This window comes from Lissotriton vulgaris, chromosome 3_1, assembly GCF_964263255.1.
Source record: "Lissotriton vulgaris chromosome 3_1, aLisVul1.2, whole genome shotgun sequence".
Classification (NCBI taxonomy): domain Eukaryota; kingdom Metazoa; phylum Chordata; class Amphibia; order Caudata; family Salamandridae; genus Lissotriton; species Lissotriton vulgaris.
In genome coordinates, this window is record NC_141689.1 from 1,311,405,794 (window position 1) to 1,311,433,612 (window position 27,819).

The 27,819-nt window shown below is 46.5% G+C and overlaps 1 protein-coding gene across 2 annotated transcripts in view; it reads left to right on the forward strand.

Moving 5' to 3' along the window:
* Window positions 1–27,819, forward strand: part of SHROOM3 (shroom family member 3) — a 433,148-nt gene that overhangs the window by 309,955 nt on the left and 95,374 nt on the right. For both annotated transcript variants that reach the window (XM_086961784.1, XM_086961785.1), the window contains exon 6: window positions 2,896–3,798. In XM_086961784.1, coding sequence (XP_086817910.1) covers window positions 2,896–3,798 — 903 coding nt within the window. The remainder of the gene's footprint in view (window positions 1–2,895; window positions 3,799–27,819) is intronic.

The window sequence follows — 27,819 nt, forward strand, 5'->3', positions numbered from 1 at the left end:
GTTTGTTCGTCTCCTCACCACCTGAGTCCAAAGATGGCATCATTGAGATGACAAATGTTACCAAGGCCATCCCGAGATGCTGATCCCTCATGGGCAAACTATTGCTATGTTTAGGCAAAACCACACCGTTTGGGCACCCCTATTCACAAATGCACACCGAGTTAATATAAGGGGCGGACCTATTGACTCCCTCAAGGATGTTTGGATCTGCGCTAGCTTAGGTAACCTGCAGTCCGTGAAAATAAATTTTTGTGCAGGCTACTGGCCATCCCCAAATCAACACCAAGTTTCATCTTACATCTAGAACTGGGTTTGTGTTGCCTAGAGGGCCAAGTGAGGATGGTCCCATTGCTTTTGTGGCTGAAGCTGTGGGCTACACCTTTGACTGCGTTTTCACATCTAGAATTAGAGGATTGCCTCAGATTAAATAATATAGCTTCTTTCCCGTGGCTTGCCTATGTGAAGCAAGTGTTCAGTGTCCTTTCTTGAGCACCTTTTATAATTCACCAGACAGTATCAATGGTGATACCAAAGCGGAGGTTTAGCTCAAATTTCCCATTTCTAGGAAAAAATACAGAATAGAAAGGTTCCTTGATATTGTCCCAAATGATGTTCAAATTTAAACCTCAGAAGGGTAAGAACTCATTTTTTACGCCCATTAGTACACCAGAAGAATTTCAGAGCTTACAAAGAAGGTTTACATTATTTACAGCGCTTAGAGTTCCAGGTGGTCTGTTTTTCAGTTCGTAGCTATATCTGTTATACGTTAAAGATAAGAAGGAAGTATGCCTATAAAGTTGGCATAATCCTGATGTGTAATATTTTCTCTCAATATATGAACTGCTCCTTCATGACATGATAAGTAAGTTCTATTACATCTCTGTTTGAACCGTATGCCAAGATTCTATGATTCAGACAGTTAACTTTTTTATTATTGATTTTAACTTTATTGCTTGTATATTAAACTTGTATAGATTATTAGCCAGAGGTGAAGTGCCCCAGTGTTTTTCCGTCTAACATAGCGGGCCCTAAATGAAGGTTTTTGTTGTAAGGATCACTTTTGGGCTGCTAGTCAAAATGTTTCCTGATGCCTTTTTTAACAAGTGTGTTTTTAGATCTTGCATTAATGGTACACCATTTTTCTAAGTTGCTAATAAATGAAGGGCGTATTATTTTGATTTTTAGAAGTTCTCTTTTCTGTGTACTTTTCTGGTCTTGTATTGACCGAATAAAGAATGAACTGATTGACTACTTAGATACCACCTAATCACTCAGTTATAATGGTTAAAGAAGAGCATCTCATGAGTAGTGACACATAGGGTCTATTAGCATGTCGGACGGATCGCCACCACCCACATAGCGGTGGCGATCCGCCCGATATTTACCTCAGCCCGCATCTGATTTCCCCCCGCCATATTACCATGGCGGGGTGGGTCCGCGGCGGACGGAATGACCGCCCGCCGCCTTTCCGCTGGTCAACTCATCGATCGGGAGGAAAACATCTCCAATATGGTGGTGGTGTCTTCAAGACACTGCCATCCATATTGGGATTCAGGCAGAGATCGGACTTTCCATGGCGGCAACATTGGGGGCCCGTTGCGGGCCCCCTAGGGTGTTGGGGGGTCGGGGTGCACATGGGGGTGCCTATGGTACCCCCCTGCTTTTGCATGCACAAGGTGCATCCACAGCATTGTGGCGGGCGGTGCTGTGTGCACCGCCCGCCACAATGTTGTGCATAGGTGATGCCACTGTGGCGGTGGCATCCTAATTGCCGGTGCGGGACCGCCGCACCACCGGTGGTCGGTCCCAGCACCGCGTCCGCCTGCCATCCTAGTAGGCCCCATAGTGTTCAGTTACACTTATATGCCATCATGGGTACCGACTGCCTTAAAGACGCACATTAGATTGTATTAGAAACTCAGCAGATGCTCTTCTGTTTCTTTTGTTTTTGCCCAGTTTCTGTTTCTTAGAACCACTGTGCCAAAATGATAGGGTGCTGGTACTACCGCCTACACTTTATCAATCACCCTCCTTTAGCCTTAGCCTACAAGATTGCTATTTGTGTGCCTAATCCCCCTAATGTGCAACTTGAGGGCAGCTAGTACCAATGTGACTTTTACAAGCTGAGTTTGTGTTCAGGTTACCTGAAACTGATTAAAAATGTTTTTGGATCCAGTGGTGACAAAGAATTAATTAAACAATGTATAAAAACACAACTTAGAACCAGTTGCTTGTTAAAAGTAACCACACGGGCGATTTACTAAGGAAAGAAAGCAATTTTAATCGCCTGTATATCGTAATGAGAGCCGCTGTGTGCCAAGGCTTTGCCAAACAACCACTTATAAAACCTCTAGAAAATGCGTTATTCTTTTGTGTTATTTAAATGTTTCCTTTGGTTACTGCCTGGCTTAAGTTGAGGGGTGGTGTTTTTTGTCAGGAAGCCATATTTGGTTTCCAGTGGCTGCTGTCTTGATATTTGGGATTTACAGGCATCCCATTAGGCCAATGGAAGCAACAAAAAGTTAACTGGAGCTGAAGAAATGATGCACTGACCTGGATATCCGCTGAATAGTTGGCTATGCTGTTTGACTTCAGCTTTGTCAAAGAGCACTGTACAGCAATCTGCGCAACAGGCAGTCTTCATTAACCTCATACCCTCAGATAAATCTCTTTTTATTTGTATTGGAACGCTGTTATCTGAATCACGCAGTCCTAATGAGACCTTTTTGTGAGATATCTGCAGTTTGTCTTCTGGTGATTAGTGCCAGAACAGTTTCCAAACAATAGCTGAATATGTCACCTTGAATGCTCTGCCTATGTTTTTCTATTCACATAAATCTTTCCTTCTTGCTGTGTTTTCATCTATTTTTTCATTTTTTTTGCATTTTGTTTTAGCCTATTTAAACCTGAAGACAGAAGTCCCATAGAAAAGACGCTGTCACCCTCACATCGGAATTTTGGACCGAACGTCAATGGATTTTCCTCCCAGAGGCCTAGCCATAGGTCTTCGGAAACCTTATGCACTGACAGAACCACAGGCATCAGACAGCCGGGTGAACAGCCCAGCCATCTCACAAGAAGGAAGCTGGGTCTTGGCCACTGTCATGGTGATGTAAGGTCAGCAGACCTTGGCCAGACCACATCAGACTACTCCACAAATCCTCCACCCAGGCCGGCAGCGAAAGGAGAATGTTTTGCGTGTGAACAGCCTGAGAAGACCTGTGCCTCCCACATCAGTGTGCAAACCCATCCAGTAGGCTTGCAGTCCCATGATGCCGCCTACCCTGAAAGCTCAAAAGAGGACAAATCAAAGAAGAAGCGTTCTCCACCACAGAGGCCCCCTCCACCAAAAATTAAATGGGCTCACTCAGTCAACGAGCATAATGTCCAGATGAACCAATTTTGTACCTCCGTGGGTGGGCATAAGTTTGTTCCAAGATGGCAGAGCCTTGGGACACAGAGCAGCAGTTCCTCTGATACAGAGACTTCCATTGGCCCTTCACCTTCTCGTGGGAAGATATCATTACGGATATCGGAATCCTGCCTACAAACAACACCACCATTGCTTCACCAGGAGGATGAAGACGATGAGGTTTTTGTTACAGAAACAGAGGTTGCTGCAGCAAAGTCTACATTTGAACATACGCTGTTGCCTCCTCCACCGCCTGCTCCTTCGTTAGAGGACAGGGACTTTTCTAGCAGCATAGAAGAATTCCCTATTCCTCCTCGTGAATTGGACGAGGAAAAAATGCAAATTGAGGAAAAACAAGAGGGAATGAAGGAGGGAATTGCAACATGGTAAGCATAACTCAGAAATAAGAGGAAATCCTCTTGTTTATGAAACTGAAGTAGATTCTTGATGCTAGCATTTTATTTTTTCATATGAGTGCTTTCAGGTGACAGAAGGGAGGTTTTATTGGATTGCTGGGTATGGTGTATTAGTAGGTTTAAATTGTCTTCTATCGCACACAGATTGTAATGAATTTAGCGTAGCCTGAGTTTTTTCTCTAGTACAATCACACTGTGGGACATCATGTGGCAGAGCCCAATTCTTTGATTAATTTAAAGAAAAAGCATTGTGGTCATGACAGTAGTACGTACAGGTGTGCAGTGAATCAAATCACCACATAACGTAATCCACTCCCCTGTCATGATTTTCTTTTAATGAATCCACACGTCATTTAATAGTCTCCCAATGGCAGACCAGGCTACCTTTTCTAAAACAATGGCAAGGAAAACCAAAGTGATACATGCCCACTCTCCACGAAATGTGAATGGCTGCAGCGCTTTGCAGCATACTGCAACACCACAGGGAGTATCTGTGTAGAAGCCTACGAAATAAAGTACAGACGTTGTCAAAGTTCATAGGTGAAATTTAATATACGTGTTGCCGGGAACCATAGACGAAGCCACCTAGGGTTCATTTTTCAAAAGTCCAGTGTAGTCTTTTGTAATATAAAGCACAAAGGGCGTGCCAAATACATATCCAATGAACACACAGTTACAAGGAAATTGCAAGGATATTTCCTCAGAATTATGAACAAATACATTGTGCTTGCTGCCCAGACAGGACACTTTTACACAAACTATGGCATATAACCAGTCAGAGAAGAAAGGTGATACGTGCTAGTGGCGCGGTAGAAGATGGACATCATGTGATTGTCACAGGCCAGCTGCCTGTGCACCAGTAGACAGTATTGGCACAATACCTGTCTAAATGCTGTGTGTCCCAAGTGTTGTTTTCCGAGCAAGCCGTGCTTAAAAGCTGTTTACAAACAAAAGAGTACGTAAATTCTCTGAAGGTCACTTGCCTTTTGCATACGTTCTGTGGGCTTCTTGTAATAATTGAGTATCATAGAGGTGGTCAGGCTGTTGGCATTAGAGGATAATCCAAAATGGCTTCCACATCTGTTTCCGTTCAGCAACTAAAAAAGCTTAGTTCATCATAGCATGATTTGTTTCTTGAAGGTTCCAATGGATAAAATTCCTCTCTTGTGGTATTATTGTGGGGATAGACATTTCCTGCTGCATGTGATGTTTGAAGCAGAGTTATCCAGAATGCTCTCTACATTTTTTAGCGAGTGTTCCCTGCTTCTTGAAACTTAGTTGCATTTAAAATACAAAATTATCAGGCTTTACGCTCGGCATGTGCACAGAGTATTTTACTGCTAGTGTCCTCCTTTGTAAAATCTGAGTGAGCTCTCAGGCTTGAACACTTGTTTTCCAGTGTCTAGATGGTGATACTGTTAATGTACAATTGCATCACATGCTGGAAAAAACTGGTCCTATTCAGCTTCTGCATTGGCGTCTTATTCGCAACGGTGCTGTTAGAAATACCCAAGTAGAGGAATCACTTGAACTGATGTGGTGCACAAGCATGCTCTTCAAATTCAGGATTCGGCATCTCGATTCTGCTTGATGTGGGACATTAAAATCTCAACCGTTTGCCAAATGGAGTTCCAGAAGCATGACATGTTAGGCATATTAACATACACTTTTTCATTTAGGAATGGAAGCCACTTTCTTTGTGATTCTACCGTTTCCTAAATTGCCTGAATCTGACTAATGCATGTCTTATTCGTGTGTGCCTAAAAAAGAAAACAGGCTGAGCTTCCCTCGTCACTCTGAACACAATAAAGTGTTACAGTTTATTGTTCTTTACCTGCAAAGAGCACTTTCGACCATGGTATCTAGCAGAGATGCCACATGATTAACTAAAAGCATTTTGACTGGTTCCCAAGTTCTCGGGCAGGACCTCAATCAGGTAACTAGAAATGCCTGGAGCGATGTGCGTCAACAACACAGCAGGAACAGCTCCCGCATGAGACCACCATAAAATAGGCATACCAAACAACATAGCACAGAGCAGGGTCTGCTAGCACTACACCTTAATCTGCTGGGCATAAATGAGTCAGCTACAGCCAGACCTCTGCCCCAATAAACGTACCTGCATAGTTGATTACAGAATCACAACTCGAGGTTTCACAGAAACCAAAAAACAGGATGTGGGGTGTGTAGACTTCCTTTGTAAACGAGGAAGAGGAAGTCGGCCATATTGGTAGGATGGAGATTACTATGCTAACTTCTAACTTGGGAGTTTCTGTGGGAGGCCAAAGCTCATTGTGTAATTACTGTGGCGAGGAGAACAGTAGCGACTGCTACTGAGCTCGAGTGGTGGAGCGGGGATGTGGAGAGGAGCGGAGTGGGGGGGATACAATTTTTTCCACAAAAGAAGTTACCTGGGTGCTGCCGGGTACTGCCGCCACCGTCTCTCCTCCATAGTCTTCTGGCAGCAACAGGGAGCACACAGCTTCACAGAATTCCCTGTCCAATCACAACGCTGCCTTACTGGCACTCAGACATGGGCTTGGAAGCTGGACATGTTCCCCACCAGGCTGTATAATGCAGCCTGGTGGACAAGATGTTAGGTGAGTAAGATTGTTTGACCGGCCCAAGAGGGTCGGCCAAGCAGCTATATGCACTCAGGGAGTGTGCTTAAGACTCCTTCCCCTGCCCCTTGCACTGGCCCATGTACTGGCCAGCCCAGCCCCAACCGCCCGCCCCTGACCCAAGCAGTAAGGAGAGCGAAAATGATAACATTAGTTATTACAATTTTCTTTTTACACTGCTCGCAGAGCAGTGAGGCTATGCTCCTCCGCCTTATCATAGGAGCCGCTGCTGGAGGAAGACTGGGACTCGGAGTAATGAACAGGTAAGTAGGCAGGACCCTGTAAGTGGAGTGTTTGGGTACCACACCCCCACTAGCTTGTTCTCCATCAAATCCCTTCTGCTGGAGGCTTGTTCTCAGTTGCAATGAACCCGCCTGCCCTGTCGTGTCCCACATAAATTATACACGGACACTGACTGGTTATCTATGAACTCTTTATTAGCATCTATCTCGGTCCCCGTCCCTACTCTATCTGACCCCTTCCTGTCTTGTCCCCACCTCTTCCCCTCTGCCCACCTAGCTCCTCCCACCCCAACTACTGGACTGTCAACTCTGTTACATCTCCCCCTTTCTTAACGAAATAGCAGTGAAAGCGAAACTTAATCCATTTCTACGATCAGTCTCTTTGGAGGCCGCACTTGACGTCGGGGTCGAGCCGGTGTAGACACAATGTTCTCTACTACTGGTTCCTGCACCATGGGGGGTGCAGAGTCAGGTGCGCCAGCCTCTGGGTCACTGTGATTCTCAGGTGTAGAAGCTGCTGGTGTGCAGTCATGTCTTTCAGGAGGGCATTTCCTAAAGTGAGATGCATTGCGGGTAACTCGCCTATTCTCTGATTCAGCGGTCACCATGGTGCCCTTTTGCTGCACGATTGTGAGAGGCTCGTCCTTGAAACGACAGTCAGTTTTCTGGCGCTGTTCTTGTTTGACGAAAACCCTGTCGCCTTCCTTGAGGGAGGGTGACCGTGCCCTCCGTTTGTGGTCAGCATGTTCCTTCATCTTCTCCTTGTGATACTGATCCGTCACAGCCATGTCTTTGAGCTGCTGATCTGAGAGGGGTTTCTTCAGTGCTCCTTCCCAGGTTGGGATCCGGTTTCTCATTGTTCTCCCAAGCATGAGAGTGGCAGGGCATACGCCCGTCGTGGAATGAGGAGTGGTTCGGTAGGCACAGAGGACTTCGTTCAGTGCCGACTGCAGATCCTTCTTCTCGGCGGTGGCCTGTTGGAAGGTTTTCTTGATGGTGGACATGAACCTTTCAACGGTGCCGTTGGCTTGTGGCCAGAGTGGTGTGACTCTGCGGTGTTGGAAATCCATTTGTTTCGCGAAGTCGCCAAACTCGTGTCCATTGAATGGGGGCCCGTTGTCTGTTTTGATGATTCTTTGGACACCCCAGGTTGCGAAGACTTCCTCAAGTACCCTGAGGGTGCAGGTGGCACTAGTGGAAGAGATAAACTGAGCTACCGGGAACCGGGAGTATTCATCCACGATGACAATTATGTATTTCCCTGATTGCAGGGGCCCATAGAAATCCATTGCGACTTCTTGCCACACCCCGTCAGGCAATGGGGTCATCTGTAGCGGTGCAGGCGGATTGTTGTGGCTGGTCAGTTGACAGGGGTGACAGTCTTTCAGAGTGTCCTCGACCATCTGGTCTAGAGCTGGAAACCAGACACGCTCTCTTAGTGCCCTCTTGGTGGACACAACCCCTCGATGGCCCTCATGTGCTAGGTCGACTACTCCTTGTCTCAGGAGGGCTGGGATGACTATCCGGTGATCTCTTAGAAGGAGGCCGTCCTCGGTTATTGAAAGTTCGTCAGAGACGTGTTGGAAGGCCTGGAGCTCTTTCTTGGTGTCTGGATTCTCGTTGTCGTCTTGTGGGTGATGTCTCCACCTGTTGGATTGTATGCGTTTCATTACAATCTGTAGAGTGGCGTCTTGGTTGGTTGCTTCCCTGATGGTGTGCATGGGTATGGCTGGTGGGCGAGCGTGACTGGCCACGAAGTGAATGTACTCCTCTGCAATGGAAGGAGTTGTCTCTGCAGAGTCCCGGGGGTGTCGGGACATGTAATCAGCAGGGTTCTCCCCTTTCCCCGGTTTGTGGACAATTGTAAATGTGTACTCCTGCAGGCGGAGGCCCCACCGCTCGATCCTGGGGGGCATCTTGCACTTCGGATTTCCATAAATCGTGACGAGCGCTTGGTGGTCAGTTATGAGCGTAAAATGCTTCCCATAGATGAAGATGTGAAAATGCTCGCACGCCCACACGACGGCCAGGCTCTCCTTTTCGGGCTGGGAATACTTCCTTTCTGGGTCGGTGAGGCTTCGGCTGGCGTACGCGATGATTCTCCGTTGTTCTGAGTCGTCATCATACTGGGCCAAAATCGCCCCTAGGCCCACCGGACTGGCGTCTACGGTGATCTCTGTGTTCCTTCTGGGATTGAAGTATGAGAGACAATCAGATGATTCCACCGCATGTTTGATGTCCCTGAAGGCGCGCTCACATTCCGGAGTCCAGTCAAAAGGCTGGTCAGACTTCGTGAGGAGCCTCAGTGGGTGGCTGATTGTGGCATAGTCCCGAATGTAACGAGCGCAATAGCTTGCCATTCCGAGAAAGGAACGCAGATCGTTCACATCGGCCGGGCTCTTGGTGTTGTTGAGCACCGCTACCTTGTCGGGGTCTGGCTTCATACCGCTCGATGAGAAGATATGACCGAAGAATTTCAGTGTTGACTGATGAAACTCGCATTTGTTTCTGTTGAGAGTTAAGTTTGCGTCCATGAGGGCATGGCAAACACGGTCAAGGGCAATGTCGTGCTCTCGGAGATCCGTGCCATACACCAGAATGTCATCACTGTAGTTAAGGGAATTCGGAATGTGATGGATGATTAAGCGTATTGCTTCTTGGAAGATTTCAGCGGCTGAGGAGACGCCAAAACTGAGTCGTTTATAGCGGAAGAGACCAAGGTGGGTGGCAAAGGTGGTGATGGGACGAGAGCTGTCGTCCAGCTCGAGCTGATGATAGCCCTTGTTGAGGTCCAGTTTGGAAAATACCGTGGCTCCATTGAGTGCCGTAATCATGTCGCTCAGGTGTGGACCGGGGTGTCTCTCTCTTTCGATCGCCGTGTTCGGCAGGCGCATGTCCACACAGAGGCGGACCTTGTCTGGAGTCCCTTTCTTGGGGACAATAACAACCGGGGACACCCAGGGAGTGGGCCCTTTGGTGCGTTCAATGATATCAGCATCCAATAGGTCCTGGAGTTCTTGGGCCACAGCGGATTGCAGATGGAAGGGCACTCGTCGCGGATGTTGAGCAACTGGCTTGACACGTTCATTGATGTGCAGATGCACTTGCCGGCCCTTCAGTTTGCCTAGGCCCTGGAACAGGGAAGGAAATTTCAAGGCATAGTTGGAACTGTCATTCACATTGAACAGGATGTGCACCAGGCGCAGGCGTTCAGCCGTGGGGAGACTCAACAGGCAATCAGCATCGAGCCCTTTGATGACGTGGATGACAGCTGGGACAGTGATGCTGCCATGTGTGAGGGTAGTGTCGAACTTGCCTAGGCATGGGAGTGGCTTTCTTGACATCCAGGTGTACACCCGGACGGGTGCAAAGCGTAGATGAGGCTTGGGAACCATTCGATCGTGTTCAGCCACTGAGATGTAGTTGAGGGATGCACCACTGTCCATTACGAATTTTGCTGCATGGTTACCCACCATGATGTCAAGCCGTGGGTAGCGCTTGAGCTGATCGTTGTCAGCGATGTTGATATACTCTGTAGTGTAGGAAGATCGCCTGGATGATGAAGATCTGGAGTCTCTTGAGGGAGAGCGACGATCCCATCTGGAACGTCTAGATTCGTGACTGGAGTGAGAGGATGCAGGGGACCGATCGGGTTCATCCTGGACGGCTCTGACATGGTGCCGTTTGGTTTCAGGTCTCGAGGATCTTTGTTGGCTGGCACGCCGGTCGTTGCCGCCACGTTTCTCTCTGTGGTAATCGCTGCACATGGCTTCAAAATGATTGGATCGTCCACATTTTCGGCAGCGTTGGCCCATAGCAGGGCATGAGTCAATGTGAGGGTAGTCATACCCGCACCTGAAACACCGTCTTGTGCGTTCAGGTCGTCGATCTCTCCTCTCCGAATCCTTTGGTCGGTGGTCCGTTCGACGTCTGGGTGAGAATCTGGATCGGCGTGATCTGTCACGCGGGTTGCCTCTGTAGTCCTGTCTTCCATGTCGTCGGTCGGAGACACGGTTGGCATGTTCGCGGCTAGTGCTAGGCTTGACTTCGATATCCGCCGCATTTTCTTCGGCTTGGTCATACAGCCGGGAGTTCTCTTCAATTTCTGCTAGCTCTTGTGGTTTCCTCAGCAGTCGTCGTCTCAATGACTCTGAGTGGCACCCGGAGATTATTTGGGACTTGATGGCTGCATCCGGTGAGAAATTTGCAAAGTCGCAGTATTGGGACTGGCGTCGCAGTCGGTGTATGAAGGAGGTTAGTGGCTCATCCTTGTCTTGGCGCTGTTGATGGAACTTGTGTCGCTCGTAGTCAACATTTCTTTTGTTCAAGAAACGGTTGTTCAATACATCTCTCACTTTGGCATAGGTGTCGCCGTCGTCGGTTGGGATTTCTCGCACTATTTTGCTGATCTCGCGCCCTCCTAGATTGCGAAGGGTTATTATTTTGTCTTTGTCTGTCTCGATTCTAGAGCCTTCAATATAGTCCTCAAAATCCTCCAGCCATTCCTGCCATTTTAGGCCCATGCTACTTCCTGTGGTGATCGTTAAGGGTTCCGGCGCTCGCAGATGCGTGCCCTTGACTTCCTTTTTCGCGGGAGGGTTTTGGGCGTCTTGCGGGGGAGGGTTGGACATCTTGGTAGTGGTCCTTCCGGGCTTGCACTTGACTCTGGTCGCGGTCACCGACGTCCACTCTCACTGCTGTTCGCTGCAGCTACCAATGCTTGTTTGTTCCACTTGCTAGCGCTTGCCTGACGGTAATTGCTGGGTTATCAGGACACAGTGCATCCATTTTGGTGGTGCCAGTGCTTGTTTTCGGTCTTCGCCTGACTTAAAAATGGCTGCCCTTCAATCAGATAGGGTTTGTCCTTTGGGCTGCCTGACCTTAAGATGGCCGCCCCCTCTGCAGCCCACGAGGTTCCTCTCTCTCTAGGCACACACACATTCGGTGCTGGGGAACTCACGTTTGTGCTGGGCAGATCTCCACTCTTCCGGCGGGGTTTGGGGTAAGTGCTGTCTGTTCTGCGAGGGTTGCTGTCCTCGCGCACCGCCTACTGATTGGCTGGTCTTTGCTGTTGCCGGCCGATTTAGCGCTGGCTTCTGTACGGTGCTGCGCGCACTTGGGGGCCCTTCTTTCGCCTCCTCTCGCCTTTGCGGCGTTGCAGGCTCACCTGGGCAGCGTCGGAGTGGGCTTCCGGCCCTCCTTCAGTCTCGACGCACTGCAGGCTCTTCCGCGCGTCCAGCGCGACCGGCGTTCCGGCGCTCTTCACTTGGCGCCCTTTCTGCAGCGTTTTCTGCGCTCTGACTCAGCGCTCTCTCGTGACGCTTCAGCGCTCGTTCGCTGGGCTGCTGTGTCTCTTCTCGACCCTCTTCCGCTTGCGAGGGGAGATCAGGCCACTCCTGGGGGCTCGTCACCGGCGCCGCAGGGGCAAGGTTGCAGCGGAGCTCGCTCCACGCTGCAGGACGGGGCACTCGTGGGTGGGGGTCTGTCTTATCCCACCCTCGTCGCCAGCTGTCGTGTCCCACATAAATTATACACGGACACTGACTGGTTATCTATGAACTCTTTATTAGCATCTATCTCGGTCCCCGTCCCTACTCTATCTGACCCCTTCCTGTCTTGTCCCCACCTCTTCCCCTCTGCCCACCTAGCTCCTCCCACCCCAACTACTGGACTGTCAACTCTGTTACATGCCCCACCCGTTGTGCGCCTTATGCAGCATACTGTGCACCTTGCTCATTTCGAAAAGGTTTACAAATATATATGCCACCATCTGATTACCTGGTAAGAATATTTAGGCTACATCTACTAAAAAACGGTTAACGATTTTTTTTGTAACTAATGCTCTCTGCATTTTCTTCCTCTCCTCCTGCCTTTCGAATCCCACACGGTGCATGGCTATTATATTTTCTCCATTTGTGTACATTCATTTGTGTACATTTTCCTGTCTTAGAAATGCGCCGTGTGAAGTTCATTTCAAGCAGTGTTTGGCACAGATGCACATCCGTTCGCTTTCTTTAAATGCTCTTTCTGTAGATTATTTCTTCCCCCGCGCCGTTCTCGTTCTGTGCAGCTGTTGAATGCCTGCATTCGGAGCTGTTCGTTCTGGGCGGGAGCGGTATTGTGATGTGACTGAGCCCCCCAGCAGCTCTCAGCAGCTGCTTGTCTCGAGCAGCAGGAGGAGCCAGGCCTGCTTCGAGAAGGAGCGAATACTTTTACTGCTTTTCACAGACCACATGTGTGGACTACCCTCCATGTCAGCTGGTGGTGACGGCCCAAAATCCACCGCCAAAAAGTTACTGCAAAAGGAGACCCAAGACTAAAAAAAACCTGAAAGAAAACCGTTCCCAAACGAAGCTTTCGGCAGCAGTAGCCTCTCACCTGGGCCGGATTATAAAGGTTGCGCTGGTTCAGTGCAGAGGCGCGGACCTCTTGTTGTGCAGAGGTGAGATGTAAATACATAACAACAAATACTGGAATTCACTCGGATTTCCGAATTGATTCCATAATCTCTTCATTGAAGTAAGACAAAGAAAAACACTGTTAAAGTGATTCGGATATCAACTTCATTAACGAAAGTCGCTGAGATAATCCATATAATATTTACAATCTATTTATTCAAGGTACACTTGGTATAATCCAGGTTTGTCACTTCATGTGGTCAACGTTAAGGAACATATAACCAACATAGCCAACACGTGTGTCACCCCATGGTGGCAAATTAGCCTAGGGCAACATCATCAGATAGTATTCATCATACATAAATAATGGGGAAAACAACAAAATAAAAACATTTCCCCAATAAGGGAAAGAACCATAATTCAAAATAATAGAAACAAGAGAAAAAGAAAGGAGACAAAAAAACGGAAACGCACATAATTATAAATAAATAAGGGGAAAACGAAAAGAAAATACGTAAACATTAATTATTACTAAATAATAATTAGATGTAGAGACGTAGGTGATACATGCCTGGTGTTACACTCTGTGAAGCTAAATTAAAACCCAATGTGCGGATGTGCGGTGCTGCAACCACACGGCACTGGGTGAAGAAAAAGCAACTAAAATTATGTCTGTGATCCAGAATATTAGAAAGACTAATCATGAAAGTTCAAACACTAATTTTAAATCCTCTCTAATATCATGTTTCATCTCAGTGTCTATACGTATATAAATAAAAAAACAGTAGTCGGATCTGAGAGGAGAAATGACTCCCTGGCAATGCGGAAAGTGAAGTGTAAAAATCTGACAGAAGACTGGGTTGGGAACTTGGAGAGGGCAACCTGTGCTCCGCAATCCTTCTTGGGTCTGCACGGCCAGCGTTCGTCCCTGACACCGCTTCTAATTTTAGATCAAACGACCACTTTTATTTCCATGACATCTACTTTCAGTTTTGGCCTGAGGTGGCGCTTTGATTAACTATTGCGAGGCAGTTGTATTGAGGTATTGTCATTCATGCGTATTGAGGCATTGTCATTCATGCATACTTAACAGTTCACTCAGGCTCGTTTTTACAGCAGCTATAACTTACTATGCTTAATGAAGGCCTTACACTAGAATGAACTTGCTCGCTGCCTGGCTGCTACTATAAGATGACCTCTAGCGCAGGACCAAGCCATACACTGTCCGTAGCTGTGTGTGCACACTTCTCCATCTTTTGTTGTCATGACTACTGACATCATGGAAATAACAGACAGACAAGGGTGCTCAACCTATCACCCCTCCCAACCCCCAACCTTGGCGCCCAGTGCTACGACACCAGTCGTACAGCCCTAAAGCTGGCCCTGATTCGTTTTGTTGTGGCTTATGTAAATAGTTCGTTGTCGGCTGTCCCTCGTAGTCCGCTCGGTGGGCCCGATTCACAGAACTAGCTTAAGATAAAATCCTAAACTTACTGCCATTTTGGTATTCACAGAAGGCACTTACTCATTTTGGTATTCACAGAAGGCACTTACTCATTTCGGTATTCACAGAAGTTAGAAGTCCTAACTTCAGGACTCCTAAATGCCTTCTTTGAATACTGAAAGTCTTAAAGTTAGGATTTTTCTCAATTTAGGAGTAGTAAAGTTAGGACTCTTAACTTTAGGACTCTTAAATGCCTTCTGTGAATACCGAAAGTCTTAAAATTAGAATTTTTCTCAATTTAGTAGTAGTAAAGTTAGGACTCCTAACTTTAGGACTCCTAAATGCCTTCTGTGAATACCGAAAGTCTTAAAATTAGGATTTTTCTCAATTTAGTAGTAGTAAAGTTAGGACTCCTAACTTTAGGACTTCTAAATGCCATCTGTGAATACCGAAAGTCTTAAAATTAGGATTTTTCTCAACTTTACTACTACTACTGAACCGAAAGTCCTAAAGTTAGGATTTTTCTCAGTTTAGGAGTAGTAAAGTTAGGACTCCTAAACTGAGAAAATTCCTAACTTTAAGACTTTCGGTATTCACAGAAGGCATTTAGGAGTCCTAAAGTTAGGAGTCCTAACTTTACTACTCCTAAACCGAGAAAAATCATACCTTAAAGACTTTTGGTATTCACAGAAGGCATTTAGGAGTCCTAAAGTTAGGACTCCTAACTTCTGTGAATACCGAAATGAGTAAGTGCCTTCTGTGAATACCAAAATGGTAGTAAGTTTAGGATTTTGTCTTAAGTTAGTTCTGTGAATCGGCCCCACTGATTCTCCCCTGTCGTGTTAATAGCAATTTCGTTACAACTGATATGTTTGAAACATCATACAAAAATCTATGAAGGAAATGGCATCAGAAAATCATACTTCTAAAATCATTTACTATCCACTATTCTTTAACTATTAAATGAGCATCTCCGTGCAGCAATTGCCAAATATAGTTGGCCACACAAAATTGGCTTTTGATTTTGCACAGAAGAGTGCTAGTTTCCTGGTTCTGGTTCTTTGTTTATTTTTTACAAAGTTTTATATAGTGCGAACTTGACCCAAAGGCATCAGAGCACTTTACATAGCACCAGTTGCGAAACATAAGGACACATTCATTTTTTTTTGTTAGGCACAGGGAGAGTAAGTGATTTGCCCAGAATCACAGGATGTTCAGCCGCACTGCCAAACTCGAACCCGGTTCCCAGATTCGTGGTCGACCGTCCTAACCGTTAGGCCCACTCCTCTACCCGAGTTCAGTTGGCCTTCACTATCTGCAGTATCCAAAAACACATCACTTGATTATTGATGGTGCTTCCAAATGGAGCTGATTGCATATTTCCATAACCCCCTGTACAGTTTGACTGGAATGTTTCCAGTGTTCCCAGACACGTGTCTTCGATTGCAGACACCACAGGAGCTGAAACTTAAAAGGTATTGTGGTGACAGAACCAAGTAATGTCTGACGCTCTGTGGGTGAGCAGTGAAGGTCAGTTCAAACCACGAATCACCAGACATTCAATTAACACAAGTACCTGCCTCTTCCATGCAGTGATAGATCATATATCATAATTTCCATTGCATTGCATGATCAAGCGGTGTTAAAAAGAGGAGTTTGGGGTGAGGGGGAGGTGGTAGAAATGGAGATAGATGTAAAGTGAACTGTGGTATGCCATCGCAGTCACAGATTGCATCAATTGCGAGTGGGACTTGTCTGTATCCCTCATGAGAATCTAGACTACTTGATGAAGGTCCTTTGTCGTGGCGTGGTTGTTGAGCGCGGCAAGGGTGAGAGGAGTTAAAAGCACACTGTCTGTGATGTTGAGCAGGCCATCTTTATCAATTATTCTCTTTCATCAAAGTCAACATGAGGGAATGCAGAAAGTCCTATAACTCATCAGGTTCTATGTATTCTGTTGATTTTCCATACATGTAATGACCATTCCAGAAGACAATATCTGGTGGTTTCCCTGTTATGACACCGCAACACATTAACAGTGAATATATAATCCACATTTTGTATACTAAGTAATAGTCCACTGTGCCACTAGCCTTTATGTATGACCTGTTCCAAAGTTATTTGGAATCAGCAACAAAGCCAAGCTACAAATCCATGGGTCACTAGTTGGACATGGTTTTCCCTAATTAACAGTGGTGTTTAGCCAAATCCCACCTACAATACCGGACTCTGTGCTCCGCTGAAAGAAAAGCTGCCAGTTGTGGGTGTATATTTCAGTGTAGCCATAAACTGTATTTCTAATTCTCTCATGAGAGGCAATCTTCAAAAGCTCAGTTAGCCTGATTAGGAATATTCAGCATCCTCTAATGTCTCAAGACAGAGATTTATACCACAGCTAGGATTATGGCCAACCATCCGCGGGTGTGAATTAACAGACCTGTTACACCAGATATGTCATGTAAGATAGTTAACTGAAGAAATGGAGTAAAAGGAATACCATATACCATTTAGACATAGTGTCTGAGATTATTGACTAATAAGGCTGCAGGAGAGGAAAGTTCCATAGTATATGAAATGACTCACACATCGGTTGGGAGCACTGATAGCAATCCGTGTGAGGGAAAAGGCCTCACTCTGTGAGATAGCAACCGACCCTACTCATTTCTGATAGATTGGACATTTAAACCTCCACCTTGCTTGCTCATAATTTTCCTTTTAAACTTTACTTAGGGCCCTGTCAGCCACAGCTCTGAAGAACGAGATAGAGAGAGAACGTTGCGGTCTCCATTTGTCACCTCTGTACAGGAGATGGATGTATGACGTTACAACGCATACTTTTACCACGCATACCATTACAACACGGTTTTTACAACGCATACCATTACAACGCATAGCTCTTTGGGGTGCTGGATAGTGAATAGTTTAATTTACTATTCCAACTCCAGTCCCCGTGGACACTAGGGAAGTTGTTGGATAGTAAATTAAACTTATTCCCTATCCTAGAGCGCCCCCCAGCGCAATGCGTTGTAATGGTTTGCGTTGTAATGACTGCGTTGTAATGGTAGTGCGTGGTAAAAGATTTGTTGTAAAGGTTGTATACCACAGGAGATAGTGCCATATTAATTCAGGTCATCAATTTCCCAATGGAGCATTCAAAGAAGTACTGTTTGTAATGGGACATCTTCGTGCCAGTGGTGGAAACCTCTTCGTGTGACCTTGCATGCTGGCCACTGCATCTAGGTCGAGGAGACTGAACTCTAATTCTCCTTTTGATATATCCTAACATTGAACCTGAGGGCTTATCTGTCCACTGGCATTCTTTATTGTCCTGCGTGCGTCCTCCACTAGCTTGGAGGAAGAGTTGGATGACAAAGATTTACGTATAATGATATGGGAGAGTTGTCTGTAACCTCACCCCCAAAGATGTCACAGTATAATATTGTGGAAACCAATTGAACCTGCTTGCCAGAAAGTAATCAGTACCATGTAGCTGGAGGAGAAATGCGTAGTTGTTCTCATGCGGAAGTGTTATCCCCCAGATAGCAACCAGGCCATGGTCGTTATAATGACCGGTATCAGTGCCCCGTCAGTATTATACCACCAGAAAGTAGGGCCCGTACTTCCACCCCCAATTAAGAATTGCGTATCACCAAGCAGAGTCAAGAGCCTAAGCGTTTGAGGGAAGAAGAGCAGTTTACATGTGTTGGGTGTGTATACCCGCCCAACAATCAACCTAGTGTCAGCTGTATTTATTTTTTAATGAGAAAATATCTGCCATCTTGATCATACCATTCTAGTATAATTTTACACACAAATAATTTCCGTATAAAGATAACCAAACTGCTATTTATTATTATTAATATTATTATTATTTTTTTTTAACAAACTAGTAAATTCGACCAGGTGACCGTGTGGGGGAGCGCAGTTGGGTCCTGTAAAGAACTCGGCCCTTGCATTTCCTCCTGAGTTTGTTCCATTCCATGGTGGGCCGATGTATCTACTGATCAGGACTATGTCTGTTATGTTAGAGTTGAGACATTGCAATTTCCTTCTTCCTCTTAACTTGCCATTCTGTCCTCCCGTTGATAATAGCTAATAGAGAAGCTGCAATGGAAATAATTTGTATTGATGATCCGGCTGCCAGTCCTCTTGGGTTCAGAACAGAGATCAGGATTGGCGTGACGTGGGGGGCAGGATACTATAACACCTACTGTTAAACTACTCAAGATCACTATAGTATAAGGGGCAAGACTGGGGAGTGAGTTTCACTGGGGAAGGGAGCCTGATAGTCCATGTTTAAGGACTGGGCTTTTCTAAGGCCCAGCGGTGCCAGGGGACAACACCTGAAACCTTCGTGGGTTACCTGTTCCGGCGTACAAATGACAGAGACACGGGACACTTCCTTCGGCGTCAAAGATCGAGGTTTATTTACTGCAGGGAACACAGAAGTCACAAGAAGTACAACACGTGTAGGTTCTAGGAGACTGCTTCAAATTGCAACTGTGGATCGCTCCTTTTATACATATTTCTGTAATAGCACAACATGGCGAAAAAAAGGTTACAACTTAGTTCCCACAGTAAATTTCAAAAGGGTCGCTTTCATGTATTCAGAGTCCCGGAACATAATTACAGTAGCATCGCCGGTTCCCAACTGTAAAAGTACATCGTCCCACCATTAGTACATTCCATTCCGGCTGTAAACGAATTAAGGAAGAAGACAGTAACAGGTGCAAGGGAAGATAAAGATAGTCAACAGATTGAAAAGAGTGTAAGGAGGGTGATATCGGAAACACGATTGCAGGATCAAAGGAGACATGCCTAATGAATGCACGGCTGAAACAATAGACCGGCACAGCAAGATGTGCCTCGAGCGGGGCCATCTGCCTTTGCAGTGTCATCCCCCTCATCATAAAGACACCCTCAAAGAAACACGTGTCTTCCGCAAGAGTTTGGGAATCCCAGGGTCACGAAGCGGACAGTGTCCGTTCGCTGGCTACTTGAGGGCAAGAGACAAAATGGATGCCGTATCTAAAATGGAACCTGTGGGTTCAGATGAAAAAACCCACGAAACGAACGAACGGTTCAGGTCAGCATAGCGAAAACGCGTACACCCACTAAACTCGTCATTTGCGGTTCATAGATACCAAACTCGTCCATATTCCAGCGAGTCGAAAACACCACTTTAATTGTCACGGAACTTCAGACGCTCCTTTTGCCCTCATGTAGGCAAGCACTAGTCGATATCAGAATCGATCTCGATATTCATCAGACCATCCAGATATTGCTGCAACATCATTCTATCCATCAATGCTTCCTTGGTAATAGGTGGCCGTCTTATACACGTCGTAGCACAGAGGCCGGACCACACAGTACACAAAGACAACACGTGAACAGAAATGTTACAACAACCCCAATGATCATCAGAATCTTCCAACCCCACGTCGACATCAGGCCCCAAAACCATCCTAGTAGCGTCCAATCACCTACGTCCACGTGTATGGACTCGGAGATCTTATGCAACTTCGAGATGTAAATGTAAATGTATAGGCATTTATATAGCGCACTACTTACCCGGAGGGTCCCAAGGCGCTTCGACCACTGCGAAACCCTTCCTGGCTTCCCTGAGAGATGGTCCCTTAATGGGTATCTCCAGGGTGAGACCAGGCATCCCCAGCGGTCTGGTGGGGCCGTTAGTGAGGATGAGGCAAGCTAATGCCCAGAGTTGCCGAGTGTGATCGCTGATCAGAGTGGGCACCGAGGCGAGAGAATTATCAAGTCTGCTGACCCTGGTCCAGAAACCTGCCGCGCCGGGAATCGAACCCTGGTCCCGGGCCGTCCTCTGCTCTCGGGTCTGCCGCCTCTAACCAGTGAGCCACACTACCTCACGTGGCTATCAAGATGGCTTGATAGACAGTTGGAGCGTTATCAGGAATGAAAATGCAGCAACTCGAATGGATCACCTTACATGCACCACCTCTATCTGCAAGAACAACGTCTAAAACCATACGGTTTTGTAACGTCATAAGCCTATCCGCCTGAAGCTCTGCTGTAATATTACCAAGGGCACTTGCAGTGATATTAGCAGTCGATTCCACCACTCGAGTCAACTGTCTCAGGTTCCTACTATTGATCATAGGTCCCCAAAACGGCAAGAAACCCTTAAAGAAGTCTCCTGCTTCTTGACCGGCAGTGTCTTCTTCGCCAATAACACCTCTCACAACTCTGGTCTTGTGGTAGTCTGATCCGACGGTGAAAGTCGGCGGCAACAGATTCGCAATATAACAGGTGCCTGAGAAGTCACGAGGCAGCCATGTATATGCGCGGTCGTAACATACAAAGTATGTACCCTTGGCAGTCAAAAGAACAGGGGAAGAGGCCGTTGGTAAAACATACGTTTCAGTACAAGCACTCCTCCCAAGCTGAGCTCGCGGGCTTCGGCCAAGACCTTTCAAACAGAAGTTACCGAGATGGGGCACGATCCAGATCGGAGACGAGCTTTTAAGCTGCCGATCACCCACTGACATGCTATACCCAGCCTCACTCAGATCTCTGTATGCTCGCACCTCTTCCTCTGGGATAAGCGATGCGTCATAGATATCCCTATCTAAATCGGCAATTGCTCTTGCCAAAGGCTTGTGGTACGGGCCAGGACCATGATCTGCAGTGCGTGGCTCTCGATGGGGGTAGGAATCTAGTGCGCTACGAAACATAGTTTGGACTGCTCGAGCTGACCCCTGGGAACTATAAGGAAGGACCAAGTACGGAATTCCCCTATCCATGGTATGTGGCATTAAACCACACACCCAACAGTTGGTAGTATTCATCACCAACTGATGTTGATGAAGAAGTTGGACAAAGGAGTTGTTCATGAATTCCGCACGTCTAACCTGTTCGTGTTGAGATAGAGGGTGAAAGGAATGAGGAGAAACAGTGGAAACAGATTTTGGTTCAGAAGAAGAAGTAGGTGAAGCAGAAGGCAATAACCATTGTATTCCATAATATACTCCACCCACCAATAGCATGGAAACAGTCAAGAAAAGCAGGAACACCTGAAACAGAAAGCATTTTGTTCGTACAACCCTGTGTAGTGATGATCTTTGCGCTAGAGTCTTCTCCACTTCCGACAACTTTGAGAATTCCATCCTCTAAAAACCGTCTGCAACATTCTTGACGCACTTCGTTCTGAGTAGCGATTATCAATTCCCAGGAGTTCCTAGGAATCGACAAAAGTACCGACCTAGTGTTAGGAACCTGCTAAACAGAAGGAAGTACCCGCACGGCCCTACGGTCAACCCGGATGTAAGGTTCTTTAATCAAACAATGTAATACAAAATCTCCTAGCTGTGGAAAAACACACGGGGAAAAGAACCCAAAAATTAATTGAGGCTGCAATTGTTCATAATGTTCAAAATGACAATAAGGGGGGCAACGTGAATTTTTCAAAAAGGGAAAAAAAGCAAAAATGATATTTATTAGTCTTTGGTATGAGAACAAAGAAAATATCTGCTTCTTCCAGGACGAGTCTGTTCTTCGAATAATCGTTCAGGTTGTAAAACAGAGTCCTGTCGAGCAGATGATAGTTCAAGTCTTGAGTTTTCCAATGACAAAGGTTCAACAGATGTGTCTGACTGCAATGAAGTGTCTCCTACAGGTTGAGCATCACTAAACGGCACAAATTTCACCTGAGTTTCTGTTTCTGTTGCAGCGATACCGGTTCTTACCCACGAATCCGCTGGTACAGGTATAGGCACCTTCTTTGTGTGGGTGGCATGCACCCAATGTTTGCGGCCTTCCAAACGAACTGCAGTTCTCGTGGCGAGTAGAACCTGGTAAGGTCCCACAAATCTCGGCTCCAACCCTCGCTTCCGGCCAAAATTTCTGGTAACCACCCAGTCACCTGGTTGGAGCCGATGTCCAGGACCCTCTGTCTGTGCCAGCAGTGCTTCAAAGACCTGTTGATGAATTAACCTCAGTTTAGCAGTCAGGTCATGAAGATAATCAATTAACATTGGGTACTCAAGACTATCGAAGGACCTAGGCCTAGGGACCCCCCCAAATGTTTGCAGGACGGCTGAACACAATCTCATATGGGCTGAGCCCTACTCGAGAGTGTACAGTCGCCCTGGTCGACAAAAGAGCCAGAGGCAAGGCATCAGGCCATGACAGACCAGTCGTAGCTTGAATCTTAGCAAGTTTCAATTTTAGAGTACCATTGTACCCTTCAACCAAACCTGCTGACTGGGGATGATTGGCGCTATGGAATTTTTGTCTAATTCCAAGGCCCTTACACACACTCTTCATCACACTCCCCACAAACTCACTTCCATTATCAGACCATACAATCCGTGGCATTCCATACCGAGGAAAGTATTCCTTCAGTAGGACTTTCGCTGTGGACAGGGCAGTATTATCTTTGAGAGGATAGGCTTCGATCCATCTGGAGAATGCGCAAACCACAACTAATACGTACTTCAGGTTATTACATCTCTCCATATGGATGAAGTCCAGTTGGATAACCTCAAAGGGACATGTAGGGGGAGCGAAATGGCCAGGTGGTGTAGGGGTGCCTTTACCGGGATTGTAGATCAGACATACCATACAATTCTTAACCACTCTCTCTGCGCACTTAGCGATACCATCATTCTTCCATACTGGGAACAGCAACTTACAGATACCTTTCGCACTAATATGTGACAAGCCGTGTGCCATAGTCACAACAGCTAGCACATATGCATCCGGCAACATCCATTTCTGATTTTCCGACAAATCAATCCAACATCCGTGCGCATCTAACTTTCCTGTACTTTCTTTCCACTTAGTCTTTTCAGTTTCGGTGGCCTCATTCTGAATCGCTTTCACGCTCTCAACAGTGTCCTCACACATACCAGTCTCCGCAGGCCACCTTACTGAACTCGTTACGTACATTCAGGTTGCAAGGTTTCTAGCTGTCTCTTTAGCAATCTCGTCCGCAAACGCATTACCATGACCAACATCATCCGTCACCTTTCGGTGCGCACTACATTTAGTAATCGCCACCTGCTTGGGCAATTTAAGTGCGTCCAAAAGAACGTTCACGAGCTGTCCGTGTTGGATCTTCGTGCCATGCGATGTCATAAAGCCTCTCTCTCGCCACAATCGACCAAAGCTATGTGCAACGCCAAAAGCATATTGACTATCGGTAAACACATTTACTCGCTTTCTCTTCGACAAAACACACGCTCTCGTCAACGCAATTAACTCTGCCGCCTGTGCGGAATTCTGATTCAATCTCGCAGTTTCCACAACTGTACTCAACGTTACCACAGCATATGCAGTCGTCACATCACCATTCGGCAACTTAAAACACGAACCATCAACATACAAAGTACCATCAGGATCTGCCAATGGAGTGTTTTTTAGGTCAACACGACCCTTCGTTTCTTCCTCAGTTCGCAGATAGCAATCATGTGGTGGTACATCGTCTGATTCCATATTGGTTGGCAACAACGTCGCCGGATTTAGAACATTACAGCGCTTTATTTGAATATGACTTGCCAAAAGCGTCAACTCATAACCGGACAACCTTGCGCTCGTCAAGTGTTGAGTTTTTGTACGATTTAAGAGAGTGTCAACTGCATGCGGAACCATCACCGTAAGCATATTATCCATGACCAATCCTGCAGATTGTCGGATGGACACCGCAGCCGCCGCTGTCGCTCTTAGACAACTCGGCAATGCTCTAGCTACTGGGTCCAAGGTCGAGGAAAAATATGCACATGGACACTGCTTACCACCAAATTGCTGCGTCAAAACACTCAACGCACAACCCTCTCTCTCGTGAACGTATAGTGTAAACGGCTTGCTGTAGTCAGGAGTACATAACACAGGAGCCGAACACAACGCATCACGCAATTCAGAAAAACTTTTCTGACACTCTTCAGTCCATGGCAAAGGAGTTGGAACATCCTTGCACGTGAGGGCTACCAATGGTTTTGCTAGCAATGAAAAATTTGGAATCCATTGCCTGCAGTATGACGTGATACCTAGGAAGGCACGCACATCTCTCTGAGTTGTTGGCACAGTCATTCGAGCTATTGCTGCATTTCTCTCTGGGGTCAACCTTCTTCCCTCCTTTGACAATAAGTGACCTAGATAGGTTACTTCTTGACAACAATATTGCAGTTTAGAAGGTGACACCTTGTGATGCAAGTCACAGAGATGCAGTTACAGCGATACCGTAGCAGTTTTGCAGATCTCTTTCGTGTCAGCAGCCACCAGTAAGTCATCAACATACTGGATCAAGGCCGCACCAGCCGGTAACACAAACGCATCGAGTTGACTCTTCAGGGCTTGGCTATATATCGATCGACTCTCACAGTAGCCCTGAGGAGCGCGTTTAAACCTAAAGCTGCGACCTCCTAATGAGAAGCCGAATAGGTCTCTGCTTTCCTCAGCAATCGGAATGCTAAAGAAAGCATTCTTCAGATCGATCACTGAGAACCAAGAAGCGGAGGCTGGAATCAGAGTCAGTAAAGCCGTAATATCAGGCACCACAGGAAATTGTGGAATGACAATTTTGTTCACCTCCCGTAAATCAATGACAAAACGGTAAACAGGAGGCTTGGATGGATCCGTGCGTTTCAAGATGGGTAACACGGGACTATTACACACGTTTCCTCGAGTCTCCTCGATAACATCTTTCTTGATCAAATCATAGATGATCGCTAACAACGCTCTTTCACCGTCGAGAGAGATACGATACTGGGGAATACGTGGTAATCGCACATTAGATTTCAATTGAACAACATAAGGCGATATGTCCAGCAGGCCCACATCATTGGGACCCGTAGCCCACAAAGACTTAGGAAGGGAACTCAATTCCGGTGGGAGCTTATCAGTTGACAAATACATAGGAGAGATCACTCTCTGACCTAAAGTAAGCTCCACTCCCGCAGGAGAACAATACAGAGTCGCATATAATCGTTTCAGCAAATCCAGACCCAAAAGATTCTTACCACAGCCAGTAGTCAAAATCAAAGGAGCTTTCAGCTCACAAGGCCCAATTGTGAGGGGCAAAGGGCTAGAAACCGGATTGCTAACGGGGGCGCCAGAGAATCCAACGGAAACATTTGTTAAGCCAGACAAAGGTGCGCCAGGGAGTTTCGAATGCATGATGGAACTTTTCGCTGCACCAGTGTCCAACAGAAAAAACTCAACTACGCCCGATGTGGCAACTGCGACGTAAGGCCCTCTCTGATCAACCGGAACTGATACTACTCCCTCTCTTTGTCTGTGGCTGTCCTAGTAGTTACCGTCATCAATATCATGCTCGACGTAACAATCGTCCACATGATACTGTGCAGATCTACCTGACGATGAACCACGCTGATCAAAGCAATTGTTGGAATCTGATGAATTATTAGAACGTTCATCTTGATTTTGAGTAACACCAGGACCTCTACCACGTGATGCCTGTTGAGGACCACTACGACCTCCTGTAGCTGAACCACCACTATTTCGGTCGCGCAAAACCGGACAATCAAACTTCAAATGGCCCTCACCTCTACAGTATGCGCATTGATTATATCCGAGCATAGATCTCTGCGTAGAAGAATCATTACGCGCCTGTGACCTAAAAGATTGCGATTGCAATCTATTCTGCTGCCGAGAGTCATTCTGATTGGAGCGTGGAGGATACGCTTGCTGTAACAGAACTTTCGTTTTAAGATCCTTTGTTTTCTTATCCGCACGATCATTTTCCTCCTTCTCCCTATTTTCATAATATTGAGCCGTAGCTAATATCTGAGCAGAAGTAGAAACAGCCCACGAACTCTCAGAATTCTTTAATTTGTTGCTAAGATCAGGCAACAAATTCGATACAAATTTTCTACAAACAACCTCTGACCTCCCTCAGTGCTCATATCCTGACCACTGTGATCGATGAATGCCCTATCAAATCTCGTAAAGAAATCGGAGACACTCTCGTCCTTCTTTGGCTTGCACGCAGACAATTTATCCCAATTGACTCTCATTGCTGGCATAAGTGTCTTCATTAACGTAATAATCCTCTGGGGCAGATTCTCAATAATCTGGTCAGGCTTGGCCCCACCAACTTGTCGCCCGTCTGCTGCCGCAAGAGCAGCCCAATCACCGCCCAACTCGGCTATGTGATTTTCTAGACGGATTTTTGCCCAAATTGGTTGAGGTACTACGTTACCGAACAACATATCGATATCGGCAAGATTCATGATAGTAGCATCCACTAACTGGGACAACTCTTTATAGTAACCTGCAGGATTTTTGCGGGGTTCAGGCAAAGTTTGCTTTACCTGCAAAACTTCCGACCGTTTCCATGGGAGGTGTATCCAAACTCTCTGGAAGTGTGGCGGAATAGCGGGATTAGCAGCAGGGTCACCTGGCATCCACACTGGGGGAACTTCTCGCATCAGATACTGACCAGGTGTTGCCATCCACTCCTCAGTTTCATCTTTAAACAATGCTCGAGGTATTACAGTAGGACGAAAGGATAGAAGATGTTCTTCAGCACGTCGAACATTACTACCCACAATCATACCACTCGAAAACTGAAGCTGGAGTTCAGTTACGTCGAGCGGTACATCGTTTACCTCATCATTTGCTATCGCTTCACGTAAACATTTGCACATTTCTTCAAACACAAATCTCTGTGTGGGCTCATTGAATTGAGAGAAGGTCTCAAAAATTATGCGCGGGTGTATTTAAGGGGATACCTGATCCAATTACGCGCCATCCTAATTAACGTATCACGTTCCCTACCACCAGGAAGCTGACTTCGTCGTTGGGGAACATCAGAAACATCGGACCCAAGAAGCGGTCCAAAAGGAGAGTAAAGATTAGCAACAGCATTAGGAATGCGTCTTCGAACAGACGGAGAAGAGGAGAGAAGTACAGGTGCAACAACATGAGGACTAAACACAGGAGCAGCAGGAGCAGTAGGAGTAGCCACAAGAGCAGAAGTAGCGGGAACAGTAGACTGAGAAGGTATAGGCAGTGGAGCAGTAGGAACAGTAGCAGGTAAAGGAATAGGGACAAGCGAATTCGCAAGGACAGGACCAGCGACAGGCTGACCAGCAGCTGCCGGAACGACAGGTTGGGGAACATTAGGAGCCACAGGAGCTGTAGTATCCTGTGCATATGGAGGTGGAGACTTCAGTAGATAGGACAACAAAGGGTCCTCTACTGCTTCCTCTCCCTTCTTATCAGTACCCGTCGGTAAAACGGGATAACACTTATCCACTGCCATACGTTGTAGTCTATCAAAAACTTCC